Raw genomic sequence first — 24,983 nt, 5'->3', positions numbered from 1 at the left:
AAATACTTATCTATATATCAAGTATTATCTTTGTAATAACCTAACACATTTTGTAAACTAATTGCAACTGATCTAAAACAAAACAAGGAATATTGTTAAAAATATAAATTGGTAAACAAAACATTATAAACTGACTTTGAGTACAATCAGTTCTGCAACCTTTGTACTTTGATAAAAGTTTTAAAATAAAATAATTTTGTTAGTGAATCAAAACAAAAAAAATATGTAAATTTCTAGTTACATTTTAAATATAATAACCCAAATTCTATGGTAAATATATATAAAAAAATACATTTACTCATAGGTATTTTTATGTATTTAAATATCCTACATTAATTAAAACAATATATTCACAACTACCTCTAAATGTGGATTTCTGACTCGTAAACATTTTTTACACATGGTTTTTATATTTACTATATATTTTTACTGCAACCATGAAAAGTATGAAACCTGATCTTATGTATTTTCCGCCAACAATTTTCTGAGAAGCGTATATGAATCATATTTCTGATTTGTGAGGTGAAAGCTGCCTCGCCTTGTAAAATATAGTTTTGTTACTGGCTACCGAGGAATGGGTTGGGAAATATAATGTTTGCAGTGCCGAGTATATAATAAGTGTGTAAAAATCAGGTCACCTGTATAAGACGCTATAACTCGTTAATATTTACCAACTGAAATAATTAATTTATTACTTTGTATGATAGTCTGACTGCATAATGTATTGTAGAAGAGGAAATAATGTTTTATTGATGTAATTCTAGTTATTAGTTTTGACTAGAATGTAATTGCTAAAACATAGCATTATTATGAAAAGTATTTTGGGGTGACTCCTATTTAACATATTTTTTTCAGTTTGTTTTACAAAGATTATACGTTGCTGCGCAGGTAACTTCTATATTAAGAAATTATGAACCTGATAAATGGTACCAGAAATCTAACACATTTTATTAGCTTACCAAAACCCCCTTGTTATGGGCAAGCGGTGGGAGCTACTATGATATTTTATGGGCGAAACCAGACAAGTTGCAATAACCTGAGAATTAATTCTTAAAATATTGTGGATTTCATCATTTTTTAGGGTTAAAAGGACCATCTTTACTAAATTTAAATACAAATCGTTCCAGCCATTTTTGTAAAAATTCATTTTTTATTTATTTTGTGGGGGTTTATAGGGTAATCACCATTAGAAATCGACATTTTAAAAACCTGAGGATACCATGGGGTTAGTACCCACATAGGCCCCAACAATTTCATCAACATCGGATTACTGGTGTAGTCTGTAGCTATGTAGGTACGTACACATCCATTGACACAAGCACATGCACACACATAACTTAGAACCCACCTTTTTATTTTTGGGAAATCCAAAACAAATATTTTCTCCTAAAATCAAATTTAAAAGGTTTGACGAAATTATTTTTTCTCAATCATTATAGACTATGTATGGGGGTAGAAAGAAAACAAATCCTGAAAATACCTTGAAAACTCTTTGTACGCTGTTGGTTATGCTAGTGTAAATGAAGGTACACCAATCATTTAACAATTTTAATAGTTTTATTTATTTCTAAATATTTATCACTTAACATTCTTTTATTTTGATTTTTATTTATGGCTTTTAAGGATCCAAAAATGCTATGAGGTAAATAAATATATTTCTCCATATATACTGGTTTTTTCTGAGTAGCATATTGTAAACTTTAAATTATTTATGTTGTGTGTAAGGTTTAAATATTTACTATAAATTACATGACAACCATCGAGAAACTTCCAAACCGTAATTCCTGTATGACAGAAAGTTATTGTTAAGTTGTGGCTGGTGATGTACAACTTGGAGCGCAAGTCTCATAAGTAGTTTGCTAAAACATTACATCACTATTTCATTCACCATACCTTTTTTTTTTGAAATATCAGAAAATTAATTTCTTGGTGTTTAACTTCAATGTATCTAATATTTCATTTTTAGCATTATTTAGTTTATACTTATTAACTTAGAAAAAAACACTTAAAAATATATTGTGGAGGAATAAGTGCTCACCCGTTTATTGTTTGGTGTCTTTTAAGTTTGTTTGTATTTCCCATTTTGTTTTACTTGAAACTGGGTTGAATGAAAAATAAGCTTAATAGCATTTACCGTTTGGATCCACATTTGTTAAAGACCTATGGACCGTCTCGTATACTCAAAACAATTATACTAACTGTTAATACACAGATAATCATATAACACTTTTAATCGAGGTGTTTATTTGTTGTGTTACATGACAAAAACAACCTAGATCAGTAGATGATCCTTTAATAACTCTAGGAAAACTATTCAAACAAAACATATGTCCGGTTGGTCCCACATAACAAAGAAAGCTTGAGTGGCTAAACGATAAAAAACCAAACTTGTTCTATTTCTTCTAGTTTTTCACAAAAGAACAGAAAACTGTATGTCCTAGAGTACAGTTTTTTTTTACTTTGTTTCAATAAATTACTTGACATGTGTTAGCATTATAAATAATTTGAGGCGTTACATATGCATTATGGACACTCAAACGCAGTCATCAAGAAGTCTATTTCAAGATAACAATTTCAATATTGCATACCGGGTTAAATATTATGAACAAACGGAAGTTTAAGGACGAAATATGATTGGTTTTCGTATACTCTAAGTGTATTTAATCATGTTGTGCCCACAATTGAATAGTCATTGCTACCGATAATTGTACAGATGATCAATTTATGTCCATAAATTAAAAATTTATCAACACACCAAAGAACTGTTTATTTATATATATATATATATATATATATCGATTATTTGGTAACGATATGTTTGATTAAAGTACCAATAACTACATTAGATGTTGATTGAAACGGGGTTGTTACTACAAAATTTCGTAAACTAAGTATATGTAGTTTTAATTAGTTAGTCATAACATTTAAGACATAAATACCTGTATATCGTTACTATTTTAGTCTTTATCATTGTTCTAATTTATGTTTCGTTGGTGAAGACTAATTTGGATTTTTTCCTCGTGTAGGAAAAGACAAAGAAGTATAGAGGCGGAAGGAACAGCTGGGACATTAAACTTGACGGAAGATTTATTGCAGTCGAAGGTTGAGATTTGATTAGCTGGGCGGCCCCACCACTTTTGGCAGCAACTCTTAAACTTTTCTTCATGAGACTTTAGGTTATATTGTTAACTGTAAATCTCAAATAAACTATAAGTAAATAATATTCTTTGTTTGAAGTTCATTGTTGGTGATGGTGAGTTAATGTTGTTCGAAGGTTTATTGCGGACATTTTCCATCACGAATGTAAAAAACAATACACAACGTTTCGGGATCTGGAATCTGATCCCGTCTTCAGGTGAAAAAACTTAACTAACACATTACAACTAACAATACACAAACGCCCAACCTAAGTTGGAATACCCTCTGTACCCTCTGTAGTGTATTCCAACTTAGGTTGGGTGTTTGTGTATTGTTAGTTGTAATGTGTTAGTTAAGTTGTTTCACCTGAAGACGGGATCAGATTCCAGATCCCGAAACGTTGTGTATTGTTTTTTACATTCGTGATGGAAAATGTCCGCAATAACCCTTAAATAATATTATTAACATCATTACAACGATATTAATTGGATGTAGGAACAGAAATGTGTATCGATTGAATGTGATTAATATTGCACTCATTTGAGGCTATTAGTCTTTAATGTAATTTTTTTTATGTTTTGATTGTTTTTATTATTTAAAGGTATTGGGTTGGATAGTATTTATGTTAAGATAAATTTTTTTATTTTAATAAACAATATAATTAAACTTTCATAAGGTTTAAAAATACGTCTTGTGTATTATGTTCTTCTTATCTTGTTCATATAGTTATACTTAATTTGCTAGCTATTTTACAATGTATTTCAAACATTTTTTCCTCGACATATCTTGTTAATTTTGCAAACAGACATTGTATTGGCGACTGTTATATAAATTGAACAAACCGACTTAAATATATTTTTTTGTTTTGTAAATATATTTTGATGAATGAATCATAAAATATAGAACTTAACCATTATGATTGTCTGTAACATGAACGGTTGTCAAACTCAGTTCAACTGATATTGCTGTGGCATAATTTATTTGACCTTTGATATCAACATTGATTCACAATGTAGTGTCAATGTGCATTAGGATCCATAGGAAATTGTACATTTGATCAAACTTGTTCACCAAAACATCCTAAAACTTTGTATTACAACTATGAACTGTTTTGAATCTGTGTTAACCTATTTTACAAAATTACAAAAATAATTCTCAGTAAGATCCTTTTATATCATCTATAGAATATTTTTGAAGATAACATTGAATTAAGATCTTACGCATAGATTTTGGTACAATAAAGTGGGTTGGTGCAGATTATGGCTTTATTATACCATATATTCAGAGCGAGCTGGTCTAGTGGTAGAGCGCGGGACTTTGTGCCCGATGTTCCCATGTTCAAATCCTGTCTTTCACTAATGGTATTTATCCATGAGATAATCCAATAACTCTCTACTAGGACTAGCCAGAAGTTATGTGTAAAACAGTTCCGAGCGAGAACTAAAGTCATAGGATGTGAAGGTAAAAAATAAAAAAAAACCTGCTATACCACATACAAGGTAAGGTTATACTTTAATCTATAGTTTATTGAAAACATCGGCAAAAAAGGTTTATTTGAAGCTAAAAATTATAAAACAACTTTGGTTATATTATGAGCCTTGTTTAGCTATACACATCGAATTATTATATCTGAAATAAATTAACACTCTGCAAATTTTATTCACTTTAAACGTATTAAAATAAAATTACCTCATGTTGAAGGTATTTCCAGACAAAAATCACTAAGCATAACTGATATTTTATCAGATTAAATGGTTCACTGGCTATGTAGATGTACACTGTAATTTATGCTCTCTGAGATATCAACTTTGAAATACGATCTGTTACCAAGGTGTAGTAGGTCACTAGTTATAAACAACTACTGATAGTTAGTGCAATAGTTCTGAGTTATAACCAGCTCTTAATTGTGCAGTGCTGTATCTAAATTAAATATAGCTACGATCAGCTTATTTAAGAATTATTTATATATTTTTTAAAACATTACTTCTACTTTTAGTTAGGGGAATTCATTGAAAGCCCCCTTTTAGATATTATTATTATCAAGTATGTAACGAAGCTGTTTCATTGATAACGATTTGAAATTTAAAGCGAAATGCATTTTGAACTTCGTGTGTCATGTTTTAGGATCGATTAAATTACGAGAAAATGTGTACTGTGATTCAAGTTTGAATGAGTAGTTTTAAGAAGAAATGAGTAAACCTAAATGTAAACTTTTTCTTACTTAAAATAGAGGTGTTGTATTTCATCGTTAATTTCTTTCATTGAACATTAAGGTAAGGACGCATTTTTTACTTAAGAAAGGTTCTACCAACTGTTAACGGTTATAAATATTAATAGAAATATCTCATGAGATCTAGTTAATTTCAGTAAACTATTGTTATTTGAAACAAAACAAAACAAACTTACAATTAAAGTTGACTGTCGCTAATGTAAAAACCCAATTAACAGTGGTGTAAAAAAGAGGATGGGTACTTAAGAACCTAAAAGATAAAATCTAAAACATACTCATAGTTTTAGAAAATGGTTTTAGAATGTTATTTTTATTTCTTTGAATAAAAGTGTTCTGTTTATGAAACATAGTAAAACCATAGATGAAGTAATATAATTATATTACTTCATCTATGGTAAAACTTAACTCCCTACAAAAAAAATTTAAATGCTCAGTAACTCTATCGTACTGGAAATTTAGCAAAGATGTAATTTAGAACGATTTTAAGATATTTTTTGAATTATTAGAGACATAGTATTCAAGTAAATGTGACATTTAATGTTTGAAACACAAATGAGCCGTGTTCACAATAATAATCAGTCTGGTATGATATGAAGGGACTTATGAGCCACGAGAGTTGATTAAGTTTGTCACAAAGGCACCATAATTATGTTCATCAAACATACTCATTTATATACTGTAGAGTCTAATATCTTTGGGTATCAACGGGATTATTTATTATGATTATATATACAACAAAATACATTATAAAACTAATAATAATGGCATAAAAGATTCTTAGATGGTGGTGAAATAAAAGGTCAGCCTTGTCTAATAATATAAACCTTCTATCAGTAAATACTTCTCACTATATACAACATTTAACTTGAGATTAATATTCAAAGTATCTATGATAAATTATACAGATGAATAAGGACGTTGCATTTTTAATAAGTTTACATTGTTGTTTAATGTTCATAACTTTTTTTGTCCTTAAAACATAGTGTTTCAATATACATATCTTACCTTTTTCAACTAAAGCTTTTATTTACTAATTACTCAACTAGAACCTTAGAACTGATTTATTTTGGTTAGTGTATCAATTAATGATAAAAATGCTAAAAGGGCCAACGAGAAGATTCATTAATGATTTCGTTATAGATTATAATGGGTACTTTCCTGTTAAAGGGAACATTCATTATTATCGATGATTTTTTTCTCGATATATCGATATTAACAAATTGAAACATATCAGCTGACAATGACGAAAAATATTGTTCAGTATCAACAAACATTAATGAAATGAAACTGTTCTAAAATAAATAACCTAACATAACTAACCAAACTTGCTGTAACATTTAAAAATTCCGCGTTTAAAACTTGGGTTTTATATTCAAACCCAAAGGGGATTTTTAAATGGTACAGCAAGTATGGTTGGTTATGTTAGGTTAGCTTAGAACAGTTTCATTTCTTGTTGTCAATTTGTAATGGATCGGAAAACAAAAACATCGATATATCGAGAAAAAATCTTCGATAACAATGAATGTTCCCTTTAACAGGAAAGTACCTTATAATGTATAATTGTAATTAATCAATTACATAGTACTCTAAATAGTGTTGAGAATAACTCACTAACGTATGGAAATGTTTTTAATCATGTATATTATTATGGATCCATCCCAATCATATAGAACTCGTATTTTTTGACGGTATAAATATAGAATGTAGCCTATATCGTTAATTTTATCAGTAATGTTTCTGATGCAACAAAAGTAATTTCTTAGGCTCTACTACCCATGTTATTACATTACAAGCAAAGTAATTCTTTAGTTACAAATAAATTAGTAATAAACAAGAGATTACTTTAAAACTAATTATAAATATGGACTAAATATGACATTATAATAATATACAAAATACTGTTCCTGATAAAAAATCATTTAAACAATACATATCTTGTACCATAAATTCCTTTTTGATCAGCATCATAGGTATTAAAACAATTAATTCCTGAAAATACAATAAATACGTCAAATAACGCTTGTTATAGTAAATTTACACTTATAAGGTTTACTAACAAGACGGTAAATATATACGAAAGATGGTAAGTGGTGATCGATTTTGATTGGACATTCCAATCATCGTCAGACCCAATAGGGGAATATCTGGCACTTACCTATTAGGTCTGACGATGACATTTCGTCCAATCAAAACCTATACCATCTTTCATATGTTTTTACCGTCTTTTGAGTAACCAGTATATGTTTACATTTATTATTACAAGTGTTATTTGACGTATAATTTGTACTTTCAACCATAAACTCGTACTAAATAACAACTACTAGAAGGTATAACAAAACAATAAATTTAATAGTAGCTTTCTAGATTATTTGTAAATAGTGACATTACAAGTTAATTTAAACCCCATGATTGATTAGTAATTTTATAACATTAGATTCGACCTAAACCCGAAAAATAATGTATACTGTTATAGTGTATACTCTAAAACTTTGTTGGTGTATATAAATTATTTTTATTATTACAAAATAGTATATGGTTACGATAAAAACTACACAAATGAAGTAGTTTTTACACGCACCAGTGTGACAACCTTGAAGAATCGTGTTATATTATCTCTTCTTTTATAACTTGGACGCTTACGTAGATTTGAGAAGGGACCTAAATCTAAAAATATATAAAAGCGTACACAAAAGAGCTAATAACCAAGGGATTACCTGCCTCAAGCAGAGCACCAACAATGACATAAAACATGAAGAGAACTTAATTAAATCTCTATTTTCGCTCAAGACCTTTGTTGTGAATAAAATATATAAATGTGTGTTAGAAATGTGTTTGATGTATGTAATTTGATACTTGTAATGAACACTTCTATATGTAACGGATTAGAATGTAATAAATTTATAATTAAATAAATCACCGGTTCTTTGTTTCACAACCTTTTGTTTTATTTATTTTTACAAAGTACAATTATAGTTTTCCTTATATTTATATTGAATTAACTGAAATTAAATTCATAGACTTATTGTTTTAGTTTGCACAAAGTGTTTTACAAAAGAAAGTCTAAATTGTATGTAAAATGGAACTTTAATAGTGGCTCTCATGGGCATTATTAAATAAGACTTGAAACATGGTCAACACCTCATCTAGGTTTGCAAAAAAAATTGATAAGGGGTAAGATAAAATCTAAGGAATTTGAAAATAACACTTGTTACCAAAGGTAATATGTCATTGAGGGTCTTGTTATTGAGGTTCCACTATATTATACACTTTAAGGAGATGAAATACTTATGTTTTGTGTATAGGAGCAGCCAGAGTTCTATTCCTTTTCAAACACTTTTCAATGTGGAAAGAGATGATGGAAATCCAACCAAAATCGCATTCACGTTCGAACTAATAGTTGGATATTCAGTTTTAAAAACGATTTAAGTTGAACCCTCTTTGCTTAAGTAAGTACTCAATGTAAAGATTATATTTATCATAATCTCCTAACATGTTTCTGTAAAGCCAAAAGTAAGTGCTGGTAAAACCCACTAATCATTTAACGTCAACCAGCCATAAAGTATCGGCAAACCCGAGCTATATTTTACAGATAATTTACCACCAGATCAGATTCCAAGTTGTGTTCTTGGTTAAGAAAATGTTGTTTGATTCTAAAACACTTCCTGAGGGGTAAACGCTATAAAAACTATAACTCAGATAAACTAATTAAAGTTTTGGATTACTTAACTATAAATCAGCCATGCTTGTTATTTTTAAATAATAATAAATATCAAAGAAAATTCACATTTACTATGTATTAATGGTAAAATGTTAGATAAACAAAATCAATAAAATAAAATTTCGAATTTAGGGTATTTTAAACCTTGGTATATACTCTTTTTATGAATATACATATTTATAATAGTCAATTTAATATTCCTCACACCAGGCAAATATAGTCGGATCTGGTGAAATATTCTAATCATGCACTGTATTACCTTAAAATCACACAGTAGAATAGGTACAAGTAGTAGGATCATAGTTGATATCTTACTATGATATCTACGTAACCAATGTAGCAATTGGTTAAAATAATTCATTCAATATTTATGAATATTATTTTATTAAGTACCATGGTGTTATGCATTATAATTTAACTATAAACACTAACACTTTGTCATTAATTAATTTTTCAACTTTGGTCTAACTTACGAAATATTTCATTGAATAGTAAAATTTTATGCTTTTTACAATAAATGAATTTCATAACGTAATTTATGATCCAACTTTAATGTAGAAAGCTGAGACAAATACTATTGAACAGTCTCACATTTTAACACTCTAACAATGTATTTTTTATAAATAAAATAAACTCATATAACTGTTTTTACCTGAATTTTTAGTCTAGATTATTTTGTTGGAGCAGTGACCCCCATCCAAAGAGACGTGTAATTTCATGCCTGCCAATTCCTGATTTCCATTTCGCCAGGATGTAGGATTACAGGAGAGGTTTTAAGAATGATTGTTTTATATGTATAAATTGTATACTCCTCAACAGAAAAAAGTCGCATTAAAATATTTAATAAAACGTACATGAAAAGTACACCTGTAAACGTTTTAAATTATGTGTGTTTTCAATATTTTTCCAACTAAAAAAACTAGGCTTCTCGTCAGGACTGTTTTATAAACATTAGGCAGAATAATTGGTTTTAATTATATCAAACAACATTAAATAACAATTTAGAATCATAATAATGAAAAACAAAAAATTAATCACATACTAGTTATGTATATCTATAAATTGATTACTGAAAAACTATACAAAACTAAATTAGCTATTACCAGGATATGATTTATCATCAAAATTAACTACAATTAATACCATGATAGTAATTATAAATTACTTTAAAAAAATATACTTTACTTTTACTTGACACATAATATGGTTTTTGATTTCATCTCGCCGTTAAAATGTCATGAATTTCTTCGTGGCATTTCATCGTGTAAGTAGATTAGGGTGGCTTTAATGGTTAGTTATAAGACATTCACCTTTAGAACATATCTTTTTAATATCTCTGTAACAATATAGAATTTTCCTAAAACATTATTTTTAACCAGATGTAAAGCTACAATACAATAAAAAAAAACAAATATTTGTAAAAAGTGTAAGGGTAGACAAGTTAAAATTGTTGTAGCGGGTGCTTTAAATTTTAAAGTTTTTTTTTAACTTTAAAGTCGATGGCTCAAATATTATCCCCATCGAGGTAAAGTTTTACCCGGATGTCATTTGTAAATCCACTGACGCTATGTAACAATTTATTGACTTTAGATAGCAACCAGTCAAGAATTGGGACCTTTCCCTTAAAACATGTTAAGAGTCAAGGACATACATAATTTTTTTTACTATGTTGACGTTAGATAGTAACGAGAACATGGTTAAGACATTTTTTTCAAAACCCGTTAAAATATTAAATACATAGAAAAACACAAAGAATTAAAGAAAACAATAATTAGACAATTTATTATCCTGTGCGTTTAAATGTAGAGAAATGATGCAAGGAACCTGCATAATTGTCTTGATCATTTAACTCAACACGAATACGAAGTTAAAATTTTAATTAATTATGTTATTTATTTAAGTACTCTTAAACTACTTTACACAGAGCTACGTCACATAACATACGTACATTACTCTCGTCTTTCGCGTAGTTAAAGCGTAACTCTCATGACGGTGTAATTTCAACTGAAACTGCTTCAAGACCTGCATCTTTATCTCTTGTTGACAAAGCTCACTAATTATCTTATGAATGTCTCCTTTTATATGATTATGGTTGCGAAATGTATTTTTTGTGTCATAAAAATTGAAATCTTTAAAACTCGTAAGACACAGATTTTGACAATTCTCATACTTTGGAAACCCCTGCTCGTCTTCTTTTTTATAATTATGGCAGCTAAATGTTTTTATGGCATAGCAATTAATATTTGTAGAACGCGTAAGACACATATTTAGATAACTCTTATACTTTGGAAACCCCTTCTTGGAACTAAGCTTTGGTGAGCGGCAACGTCGCACCGGCCGGCCTTGATGCCACGGATAACAGTAATAAAAAACGTGTAAACATACAAACACTCAATTATAAATTGTCAGCTGTTTCAGTAGGCCGAGATTGCGGCGATTCCACTTTTTTCACTCTCGCCGATGCCTTGTATTAAAAGAGGCCATCGTAAATGCTGTACATCGTATGAATAATAAAAAAGATTAAAACGGAAAAAGTTTACTCCTATTCATTATTTATTATCCAGCTACTACAACTATTCGTATTTATGGTGAATAATATCATAACAAATCAGAAATGAAGGTTACAATGTGCATTATGTGTAGTTTGATCTCGTTTCAGACAATAGAACTAAGATAAATCAGCTGGAATAGCTTCATAACCACAATGTGTTTACAATGACAATAAACGCAGATGATATGACTTATGAGTTGAGTATTGAATTGTTTGGTCTTGTTACAGGGACAAGTGTTATTGTTATATTCTGCAAACTGTAACACATGTTCTACTGTAATACATGCACTCTCGGCAAGTATAATATTGTGTTAAGGTCTTGTTAAGGATTATAAACTAAATCACAATATAATGTCTACATAATATTACTTATGATGATTGAATTGAATGCTTTAATGATTTAAGATACGTTAGTGATTTAAATATAGTGAGAAATCATTTGCCGCCTATTAAAACCTTCGTAAATTAAGTCATAGACAAAAATAATTTCATTATTTTTTATGTTTAAATTGATACGTTTTGTTTTTTTAATGCTTCTAACAACGGAATTATCTTGATAGTTTTGGTAAAGAAATTATATAAAAAAAGACAAGCAATACAGCAATTTTTTTTATAAAATTTTGTTTTTTATCGTTTTACACGTTCATAATTAAATTTTCATAGTTTTAAGTCTTGTTTTAAATATTAATACCTATGAGAATAAACCATTAATGATAAAAAGAATCAGTACCATCAAATTATAGTTTCTAATGAGTACAGATTAAATATAGTCTTAAAAAAAATGAAGATACAATTTTTCCTGTCGGCTTAAGTACATGTAAGCCGTTATCCTTAAAGTAGAACAGTCAATCATATTAGGAACATAATGAGAACTTTATTTATGGGCATAACGAAATTATTTTAGCGCACACCTCACTTACTATGTGGAATTTCGTGTGGATATTTTAACCTGTATGTATAGCAGAATATACATATCTTAGTAAAACATTTTCAAATTAACTGGTTTTATACAACTATTAAAAAATTGTAATTTCGTAATCTAACTAAACGTTTGTAAATCAATAATTTTTTTAAATAGAATAGGATGAACGGTTTGTTAAGTTTTTTAGAAAAAAATTTTTGTACTATATTTTCATTACTTTATTTCTTCCTTTATACAAAGTTCCAATAAAATTCGCTCTTCGAGGAAGTTTAGGTATTGGATACAGATAAAAGCAAAGCCTGTCCCAACATCTGGCATTTATTGTCAAGATACAATCACGACATGTTTTATTCATACCGAATATTTGGGATTCATACTGCAAAAGATTTCCTTGTGTGTTTTTTATAAGTGACTTAGATAAGATTTTCTCAAATTATGTAGCAAGTAGCAGGTTGTTGGAAATCTTAAGTTTAATTTAGGCAAAAGACTATCTTACTCTCTTATTATTTACTATTTGTCAGTGGTATACGTCGATAAGTATAAATAACTTGCAGCATTGTTAGGCCATTGTAGATTCAGCGTTGAAAGCTTCTTTAGCACTTTGGCTTTACAAGAGGTTCTTGTTAACATTGTCCTCCTTAAGGATTGGTACATATTTGTTCGGTTAAAATTACCCGTTAAGAAAGTGAATTGTTTAGTTCGAGCAATTAGTATGGAGAATTTATTTCACTATGGATTAATTTCTTGTCTCTTTATCCGTAGTGTTGACGCATAATTTAGATTAGTAGGATTCAAGCTAGTTTTTTTGGTCTTAAATTCATACTTGAAACCTGACATATCCAACCTGGTTGTCTATACATAAGTTGTATGTAAAAATAACAAACATATTTAACAACGAAAACACATAACTAATTAATTTACTTAAAAAACATTGTTGTCTCCCAAATTTTACTCGAAAAATGTTATTAAGTTTTATCTATTAAGTTTTATGTGTCATAATATGTGTCAACTTATGTGTCATAATTTTTCATAACTCTGAAAACGACAGCATAACTTATTGAATCACAATGTAGAACCTTTATATGACGGAGAAGAAAGTATATTAAGTTTTAACAATTTATACCTCTCTACCTATGTCTATATGACATTTTAATTTTTTTAGACTAATACAAAATGCAAAAGTACTTAACCAATCACCTTAAAATCCCTTAATACCCGTTTATAGTCTAAATTTTTTACTCGTAATGAATAGTTTTTCATAAAACAGTTCAATTAAGCAGCCTTACCCTTAAAAGAGTTAAAATGGAGGTCTTGGGTGTACCATGATTTATGCATAATGTGAATTTTAAATAGACCTAAACAAACTTCTAGTAACCTCCTTATATTTATGTCGGGCTTGTTTTAAATATAAAAGCCAAGAGACAATTTTGCGTAAAATTTAATTTAGGCCCTACTTAAAATATAAATTATCAGTGAATAAATAAGATACGATATGCTATTTCAAGCAAAACTTCCGCTATCTTCTTTTCAGCTGATTAATATTTGAACCATATTCATAAAACGTATCAAAAGTATAAACTGCTAAAAATATCACTCTTACATAATTTGTTTTTCTTACATTTAAATATTTCAACAATAATATTTTTGTACACCAAAGAGGAAGTATGGTGGATATATTTACAGGCGTTTTTGTATGGACTCCGAAGACGTCTAGGTGTATTGAATACAAATGAAAAACCGCCCAATACATCATCTGGCTTTTATTGTCAAGGAGTGAGTTTGAAACTTTATTCGTCTCTGATACCCCTTAAAAGATAGTGATAGTGAATGATTTTGTCAAGTGCTGTTTCGATTCAGTCAAGAATGATTCAGTCATTTAATGTACAACAACATTTTAAAACAAATAAAATTTGTTTATCCTACGTCTTATCTTAGTTTCAATATGAACCCATCCTGGCTGATGATATGGGCTGTCACTAGCAACATAATCCCAAAATCGGGCTTTTTGTTTGGTGTTAAATTGGAAACAGTTTATTGGAATGTTTTGGATACTTTAAAGAATAAGAAACCTAGTTTAGCTTACACCCATTGGTCATATAAATTATATAATCAAATATAATCACTTAAATATATAATCACATATTGTTCTCATAGTTTTAATGTATTGCTGGTGAATCTTTAAACAAATATCAGTCATAGATTACTATATTTCCTAATTTATCCAGAAATCCTTAATTTAAATCCAGAAATTTATTGAGTCAGCAGGTTATCTAATAAAAAAATACATTATTTATCAAGTTACACTATATTAAGGAAAGAGTGTTATTTATTTCATTCTAAAATCCACAATACACTCTTGGGATATGAGAAATAAGATTAAAAGATCCCAACGAAATACGCACAAAGCAGTGGATTACGTGCCACTAACAGATCAACAATGCCACAAAATATAAAGAGAACTTAATTACATTTCTATTTTGAATCTAAGGGCTGTGTCATACTGTAGATAAAAGATAAAACCCATTGTATAATGTCAGTTTTAATCAAAGTTATTATATTTTACATAGCTCTTTCTGAATTGTTAAACAAATCGTTATTGTGGGCTTTATTTAATTGTTCTCTGGTGAAAAAAAACATTAAGTTTTTTCTGGTCTAAGAATTTTTTTAAATAATAGTACAATTTTGAAATATACCTTCCTCTCTCTATAATTTTTCTAATATACTAATAATGTTTTGAACCACTAGTTTGTAAATTACCAAATTCCTAAAACACTCATGATTTACATAGTTCAAAGTTTTAATAGGGAATAATTTTCTGTATATCAAACATTATCAACTAATATCACATTAGAAAATAAATTAACATACAATGTTATTTTTGAAACATTTTTCAATGATAAAATCAGCAAAAACGGCAATAAAATTTATAGTTTATTCCACGCTGAGTGAAACTCACCTATCACAATGGACATGCAATTTCATGCCTGCCAATTCCTGGTTATCATCTTACTGGGACGTAGGATTGCGAGAGAAATCGTTTGAAATATTTATTTTACGATTTACATGCATGCATGAGTTATATACATTAAAGAGTAATCCTATACGTATATTGATTATCAAATTACTTGATTTTCTTGAAAACAGTAAAGTATTACAAGAAAATAAAATGACAAAACTGAAAGACATTTTAACAATATGTTAAATATTTTTATCTCTGCACAATGATGATTAGTCAAATGTAATTAAAACATTTAAGCATGTATAAGGTGATTTGTTAGAATAATACAAATTCAGTATTCGGTTAAAATAGTTGTATCAATCTAAATTAGAATAATTGTAAAGATTTTCTTAATACAATTAGATTATATAGGTTTTAAATCAAACTTAGGATGTATTGAAACTTGCTAATAGTTTTTAAAATGTTATATGTTATTATCATAGTTTAAATATTTGTATTGATTTTATAATATTAAATAATACTTAATAATTTTCAAATTCAAGATAATATGTTTATTCGTTTCACTTGGTTTAGCCACTAACAGCTATTTTGCATAATTTATTAATAATTTAGAAAATATATAACACTATATTTTACTTGTATTGTCATTCACACAAAAAAGAACTTAACGGGGCCATAATTGAAAAATCTAGGAAGATATTCATTTCCATGCCTCATTTTTATTCAAATTTTGAATCACCCTTAAAGGTTTAACATCTTGCATATAAATAAATAGTCCTTCCTTAATTGTATTTCAAATTATGTCTCGTTGTTAAGGTCTGATTAATTGTTTGTCAAAAGGAAAGAAATTTTTAAGGCCTGAAGACAAAACCATTTTCATAAACGATCGTCATTTTACACACCATAAAAGATTACTGAGTCGTTAAACCTTTTTCATTTTGTGCCCTCACGTTTCACATAACTTTCCTTGATGGCGATCTTAACGTAGGCCTACGCCTTTATTTTTCTTCTTCGTATAATATATTCGTTAAATCTTTCCTTCTACTTCCTAGATTTAACTGTCAATCGTAAGATTTTATTAAATTTAAAGTAGTGTTTTTATTGATATTAACATTATTATCACAGATTTTTCCTACTAATTATTATTAGAACCGGCGATCCATGACGTTTTATTAACCAGTTGCAAAAATATTTCTCAATAAACTATTAAAAAACATACTACTACTTTAGTGCATAAAATTTGAAGAAAATGAGTATATTACGTGTTGAAGGGTTCTTAATATAATATTTAAACTGGTCGTTTGAAAATTTAAACAATTCTCTCTTTAAATGGATGCATGTACATTGACTATAATGGTAATCACAAGATATGCAGTTTTTTTTTTATTTCAACTACAATTGTTCAATTTGTTTACTATTTTGATGTGTATTTCAAATTTGATACAGCAAAAGTACACACTACTATTGAACTTGTTTTTACTGTAATGATATTTTAAGTAAAACCAAGCCCAACTATTTGAAAGAGAAAAATGGAAGATAAATGACCAGTTTTTACACCAGCGTTGAGTATAACGGGCTCGGGGCAATTTCAGTGGTAATTATACAAACATGTGAGCTACGTTTTGATAACATGCAAAATGAGTATCAGCAGAATGAGGTTGTATGAGCCTAAATGGGATGTAACTTCACCAAATGTGTTTGAACGTTTACCTTATCACAATGTGTCTACTGTTTAGACTAGTAATTAGGTATTGCTGGTTAAGTGATTACAATATGACATAGACTAAATAAAGCCTAGACATTCCATCCCAATGTTAAACATGTAGCCAGTTTTTTTATCACTATTAATTATTCCTTGCACCCAGTTAATGAATTTTTGTTTTGAATTTTTGTACAAATTGTACCATTTTTATCTCAATCGTCAGTGACGTAAAGGGGATTTTGCATTATTATCTGCACGATATATAAAATAAGAAACCGAAATACCAAGGAATCTGTTGGAGTATGAATCCGAAACATTCCTGATGAATAAAACATGTCGTGATTTTATCTTGACAATAAATGCCAGATGTCGGAACTGGGGTGGCTTTTATCTGTATCCAATACCTAACTTCCTTGCTGAGCAACTTTGGAACCTTGACTACATGGATTACTTAACATTTAAATTGAACTACCCAGCCTTTTATGTTGGTTAATTTTATGTTTGGAGATGCATTTTTGTCAGTTAGTTAATGACTCTGAGCTACCTGGAATATAACACAGAAATTTCACAAAAAAGGTTTACCACACCGAGAAATATCAAGGAATCAGAATTATTATCTGCTACAGAAGTGTAAGCAATTAAATATGCCATTATTACTGAGTGGATATGCCATTACGCTCTGCAAAAAATTCTACAATATTAATAATTAGAAAAATTCTTTAATTAAGAGGCAAAAATGTGGATTCTACTATAAACTGTGGGTCCCTTAGTTGCCATTGGCTGTATCGGCTATTAATTAACAGCTGTGTCCAGCGAATATGTTAGTGACTAACATAAGACAACAGGATCGCGCCACTCATCCTACACTTATCTCCAACTATAATTAAAATACCCACATTCGTATGGTCACCATTTCAAAGTAAATTATTAAAGTACAAGGATGTAAATATTAATTTTAAATATATATAAATATACATTAAATATTAATGATTAAAGAGTACTTACTTGGACCGGCACTCCCTGGTCTGTATGGTAACTCCTCCCCCACACGACCTCGTACAAGGGGTCCAGGGTGACCATGAAGACCACGACCCTGGCTGGCCCTTCACTATCCTCTGTTGTATCATCTGGTGGACCTGGGGACAACAGATGACGTCAGCAACAAACGAATGTGTCTGGTAGCCAATAGTATATAAGGGACGCCATTGAGATTCTTGCAATTCTCCTATTGGCTCTGACGATGGTTGGAGTGTCCGACGAAATCGATCAGTGTTATTTGTCATATATTTTTGTACTTTTAGGCAATCTAATAACACTTACGCTGTTGATCAAGAAGCTATTTAAATACAGGGCCTGCATTGATAACTATAGGCCTACAACTTATTTTAGCCAAAATATGATAAATATTGCAACAATGAGTAAACAGCTGTGCACATAAACAAAATTGAACTATACCATTTTAGTAAACATGGCGTTGTGGAATAATGAACTCCGTGCTTTTGTGGAAGCGATTTTTAATAATAATGATTCATTTATTAAAACACTGAGTAAGGAAGGATTTCAGTATTTTTCCGAGTACGTTAACGATAGAGAACTTGGTATCATTATTTAGAAGAACAGCGTCAAAAAAAGGTTGATGGAAGCCATCAAACTATCCGCACGCCAGTTAGGAGAGTACGAGCCACAGTCACTCAAAGTCCAGAAAGGTCCGCCAGGGTGCAGTCCTAAGCACTTAAAATCTCTAGATCTCTTGGAAAGATCTTGCATCAATATCTCCATTTCCACATCTACATGATAAAAGTCGTGCAAGAACTTGAAGAACCAGACTACATCAAAACAGTCGAGTTTTGTGGTGAGATTTTGACATTAAAACGAAGTGCCAAAATGTCTGACAAAGAACATTTTTACCTTACTAATACTAATTTTTGCCATGTTAATAAACAAAATATGAGTTTATGGACTGCTGAAACCCCCAGAGAGCTTCATCCCAAGCCCTTACACAGCCCTAAAGTAACAGTGTTTTGCCGTAACAACTGAAAGAATCTTTGGACCAAACCTTGTTTGACAACACCGGAAAGGCAGCGACCATAAATTCAAAAAGGTATGTAGCGTTAAGATACTTTTTATTTCACTTTTGAAGGAATTGGAAATAGCCACAGAGCAGCTCTAATTTCAGCAGGATGGAGCCACTACTCACACAGCTGATCAGTACACACTGGGAAACACTTTTGAAGGTCGATTGATCTCAAGATTTTGTGACATATCCTGGCCAGCTCGATTTCCAGGTTTGTCTGTGTGTGATTTCTTTATATGTGGCTATTTGAAGTATAAGGTTTTCCAAAATCGGTCAAGTGACTTGCTCGAGCTCAGAGAATCGGCAAAAGGTTCAATGAATTCCCCAAGAAATGATTGAAACCGAGGGAGTTTCAAGCGATTCGAAGAATGTCAACATTTTTAAGGACGTCACTTGAAGGATGTTGTTTTCAAGATATGAAATAATGGCTTATCCAGGGCAAAATGTTATAAGATTACCTTTATGTGACGTGTTTTTTATAACAAATTTTAGGTTTTGTGCACAGTGGAAGGAAAACCATAGGTTTGCCATTCCCGTTATATGCTGAAATCACCCAGATTACAAACAAAAATTACCTGATTGTATTGTCATATAAGAATGTATTTGTTTTGATTTGATTGTTATTGTTTTTATATTTTATTCTAGAAAATGGGGTTTGCAATCTGTGTGACGTCGGCACATGACGGGAATAGCACACCTATGCTTTTTCCTTCCCCCATGGGTTGTGTTTTATTTATAAATTGTATAGTTGTTATTTTATCTTCCTGTATTTCTTTTCTTAGCATTGCAATTAAAATAACATATGGAGCTATTTTCACACATCGGAAGAAGTAGTGGTTTTCTTATATTTCCCCAAACTTATGTAGGCTAAGCTCTAAAAAATATATTTTAATTCATAAACTGGAAATTAAAATATAGTGTCTCTTACAGTTTTATTAGTTAACTGTATCATGACAAAAATATCTGAGAAAATAAGAATGTATTTATTTAAGAAAAACAAACTAACCTTCAGCGTTGAAAAGACACTTAAGACATAATTAAATGCGATATTAGCTGAGTCATGCCCAAAACAATTAAGAGAATATTAAAAGGCATTACTCTGCGCTCTCAACAGTTGCTATTAGCTCGCATTTCGTTGGAATTACACTGAATAGCAATGATTTAGTGCTTTATTAAGTAACTGAAATTGCACTTCAAGATTTATTTACTTAAGCTGTAGAAGTTGCATTTAAATGAGTTGTATATTCATTTATTTTTTACAAAATTATAATCGGCTATATCATTTGTTCTATTACATATGTTATTGTTATTGATGACCAATCTCATAGCAAATCTCTAAGAGAAAGAGAAAGAATGTTACAGCTGGCTTTGATAGCTTGGCCGAAACTTAACTCGTATAATCCGATCACGATATTTGCCGCACAGACTTAACTTTACTTCAACTTTCTTTCCATAAGTTTGGTCTCAAGTCGACGTTGAGAGAAGAATCGTCCTGTTACAGTCGTGAGGTAACAGCTGATCACTTTAGTGAAACAGTTAGTCATATTGTTTGAATAAAAAAAAAATATATATTGTTTTTTTTTGTGTTCGAGAAATAAATGCATCGATATAAAATTTTGTTGATGATATATACGAATGGTGCACTATCAAAAATATTATTTATTTCATCATTTTTTAATATTCCACAGTGCGTTGTTAACTCAATTTGTTACATTAACTGATTTTTGTTAGAGGCAAGTACTTCCTCAGTTCAATTCCACGGCTCCACAGACTTGGAAATCAAGCAAGTCACAATGTTGTTATGTTCACCTGCAAACTGAAAGCCATAAAAATGTCTCACAAGGTCACTGTAGAGAATTTTCTGTCTGTTTGTTCTCTTCTAAATAAATATTTATAGCACTGTTAAATATTTTTCATCTATAGTTTACATCACTGATATTTATATTTATTGTCCTTGTTTTTTAAAGCCTCGTATGTTAAATATATTTATATTTTTGTTTGTTGAAGTGTTATATTATAAAGTGTCTTTATAAATGTTTGATAAAATATTTGTCAATGTACTTTTGGTTTATTCCTGTTCTAATGCCATTTTTCATGTCAACAATAATTTTTACTTACAAGCAATATGAATCTAATTAGTTATAGCTATAGTTATATCTAATAGCACAAAAGTGTTTTTGTCTGTTTGTTAACCAAATATTTATATATTCATAAATTAACCAGCCACTCGAGTTTTACTGTAAACATTTTGTTTACCGTACGGACGTAATAACGTTTACAGTTTGTCCGACAGGCATCAGACATCTACAAAACTAATTGTCGATTGTGATCATGTTTACATTGGTAAAACTGTAAAATTAATTGAACGTTTAAAAAACCACATATATGCATGGAGAACAAAACAGAAAGATAAACTCAACCTTGTAAAAAAATGACCACTCATTAGTAAAAATTTAAGATTGTATAAAAAAAAATAATTGGAAGAAAGAAAGTGTATTGAATGCTTAGGAAGATTTTATATTTACAAGGAAAGTGTAAAATTAGAAATAAACTAATTAATAAACATGTAAATTTTGACCTCAGTTGTACTTATAGAAACCTATTGGCCGGTAATTCCGGTAGCCAATAGTATATACGGGACGCCAATGAGAGATTCTTGTCATTTGCCTATTGGGTCCGATGATGATTGTAGTATCTAATCGAAATTAATCATCACTTACCATCTTTTACATGTATTTACAATCTTGTGAGTCAACAGTATAGGTGTAAATATATTATTCCAATTGTTATTAGACGTATATCTTTTTTAAGATGTAGAAACAGTAAATTCTTACATCAAAATAAATACAAGTTTTACAAAGAAATATATACCCTTACGTCCTATGTCTGTATAGAGAAGTAACGTCTCTTTTACTGAAACACATTTCAAATTTTCCACCAGTCCAAGTGACCAAAAATCACTTATCATAGTTTAACAACTTTACTATTCTTCAAACACTTTTTGCGACCATATTTCTCTACTCCCAGTAAAGTAAGATTGTACTTCTACTCTCCTTTCTCAATTCAGCAAGTCTCTGCACGTTCGTAGCTCGTCAATACTCTCCGGTTTTATTACTGTTAGCGGTGCTTTCTCCTGTAGCAGCGCTATTTCAAAATGAAATTTCACACTCGGTTGGACTAATTTTCTTCGTTTGTAATGGATTTTTAAACGAGTTACCAGATAGTTTGTTTTTGAACGAACTATTTTTATCCATAAAAATGGGTATTACATTATTCGTTAACAGATTTTTACCATAGGAGAACTTTATATAGATACAAATTTTAACATGTAGCTGTTCCCCTTATCATATAGCTGATCACTAAACCAAATAAACAACCTCAAGTTAATGAAAACTAAATGAAAACGTATTCAGATTTTTTTACAAATAATAAGGTGTAACACACAATTTTTAAAACTATTCTGTGAATGGTAAATAAAAAAAAAATGTTGAAGAAGTTAATCTGATTTAAAAGGGTTATTTTAAAGAACTTTAAAGTAAGGCTTAGTGAAGAGGAAAATTATATGAAGCACCTGACTGAAAAGTGACGATCTTTTAGGAGTGATAAATAATGTAAAGTCAGTGTCATTAATCATGGTAATCATGGAGCAGGGCTGAATATAATGGATACTTAAAATCTTTTGAAAAATGTTTATCAGAGACGAGTAGTAAAAAATATTTCTAACATAAAGAGTTTTGACAAACTACTGAAAGTTTTACAATGCAGGTGAATTATTTTTTATTTATTTTCCTCGAGGTGTTAACAGTGTGAAGTCAAATTAAATAAAAATATTTATTGAGCCAGAACAATTAACCGTGTATACAAGTAGTAGTAGTATTATCTCGGTCATCAATAAAAGTTGGCTTACATGGTAAGTCTAGTTTTCTTTAGAAAAGAGAGAGATCGTATAGCTTGAAGACTTTTTCAAAGTAAAATATTTATTTAACAATCCTGGAAAAATTTAATTACCATGATATTTTCATATAAATTTAATCAAAATATTGTTTTAACAATAAATGACTTTTCTTGTGACACACATTTAAAACTAACAGTTTTTATTTTGTCAAACGGTGTAATTGTTAGCAATGTTAAAGCATTATATCACCAATCGACAGACAGGCATATTAAATGTGTAGATTGTTAAAAATAACTAAAACATTATATTAAGCACATATTATGTACATACTATATTACATAATACATACTATATATTACTATACTATGTTACATACTATATTAAGTATTGTTCTAAGTAGTGGTATTTATAGACTAAATTGACGAGAGTACAAAATCAAATTAAACTACGTCAGACCAGTTAGAAGATCTGTGTAAAAACAGTTAATGAAATTAAATTAAAATAAAAAATATTGTTGTCCGTAATTATTGTGCATTCAAAGGTTAATGCATCTCAGCAGTGATCGTAGCAGTTTTTTTATCAAAATTTCACCATTATGTTTTTACACGCTTTATGTTACCCATTTATAATTGTTATGTGTCTTTGTATAGCTTCCTTGTCGTGGTGTTATTCATATGTTGTTGTTTATATTTTGCCACTCCATTTATTGTTATTGCATATTACCATACCATGTTAAATTAAACCGTTGCCTAAATCAATTCTTGCATTTGCATAAGTACCTAGTTAAACTTTTACCACTTTGTTCTTGTTGATTCGCGTTATGTTTGTTATTGCTATTCTTGTTATTATTGTATAGTGCTATTTTTTCTAATCATTTTGTTACTGTTATTATATTTTCATGCAAAACAGTGCAATCTGCCAATCTACATATATTTTGTAATAATGGTGTTTCCGTATGAAATTAATAAATTAATTAATGCATGTTTACGTTAAAATATAATTTCTTTAAAGAATACAGGAAGTAAACTGATTCTTATTTTCATCCTTATTGTAAAACTAATTAATTCTATTTCCATTTTATGCGCTGTATATCCTCAATTTTTCATATACATAATGTGAGGTTATAAGTAATAATACTCGAATGAAAGTAATAAAAGGATAATGCTATCAACGCTTGTACAGATTTAACCTTCCAACATAACATTACAAATATCTGGAAAATTTTGATGAAATATCTTTTAACTCTGTAATTAATGTTATGTACAACAAAAAATGACTCTGATGTAAACGTTTGATGCCATATAAAACTGATATTCAACAACAATGAAATTAAATATCAGCGCAATTGGAAGGTAGTTAGAGGAACATATATTTGACAATGTCGTCTTATCTTTCTTTTTTGTCTCATTATTACTCATGAAACCACTCGACGCATAGCAATCCATTAATTCCCATAATGTGTTCCCAAGGATACAATAAGTAAGGATAAAGTAGGATAAGTAAGGACCTATTTTTTCACAAATGTTGGAACTTTTAATCCGTGAGTTAATACTTAAAATCCAACTTTTGAGTTGTATAGTGACCATTACACCAAATAAAAAACAAAACAACTTTAAAGAAATTGATCCATCATAATTCTTATTTGATTGGACTTCTTTACAATTTCCAAATACTTAAATATTGTCGGTACTATATTTAAAACTTTATCTAGGTCTTTTAGTAAATGTCTCTCACAGAACGGTGAGCTAGGACCATTTATATTCTTTCGGGGCAATTGAATTATTTAGTGGTAGT

At 29.5% G+C, this 24,983-nt stretch overlaps 1 protein-coding gene across 1 annotated transcript in view; it reads right to left on the bottom strand.

Annotated features, from left to right (window-relative positions):
• LOC128996179 (thrombospondin type-1 domain-containing protein 4-like) overlaps window positions 1-24,983 on the bottom strand; it is a 521,245-nt gene that overhangs the window by 248,004 nt on the left and 248,258 nt on the right. Inside the window, exon 3 of the mRNA XM_054421318.1 lies at window positions 18,226-18,356. Coding sequence (XP_054277293.1) covers window positions 18,226-18,356 — 131 coding nt within the window. The remainder of the gene's footprint in view (window positions 1-18,225; window positions 18,357-24,983) is intronic.

The sequence above is a fragment of the Macrosteles quadrilineatus genome, unplaced genomic scaffold (assembly GCF_028750875.1).
Source record: "Macrosteles quadrilineatus isolate MER2022 unplaced genomic scaffold, UCM_ALF_1.0 Scaffold_6__1_contigs__length_79288215, whole genome shotgun sequence".
Taxonomy (NCBI): domain Eukaryota; kingdom Metazoa; phylum Arthropoda; class Insecta; order Hemiptera; family Cicadellidae; genus Macrosteles; species Macrosteles quadrilineatus.
The sequence above is the reverse complement of the archived record's forward strand: the minus strand, read 5'-3'. Positions and strand labels throughout refer to the sequence as shown.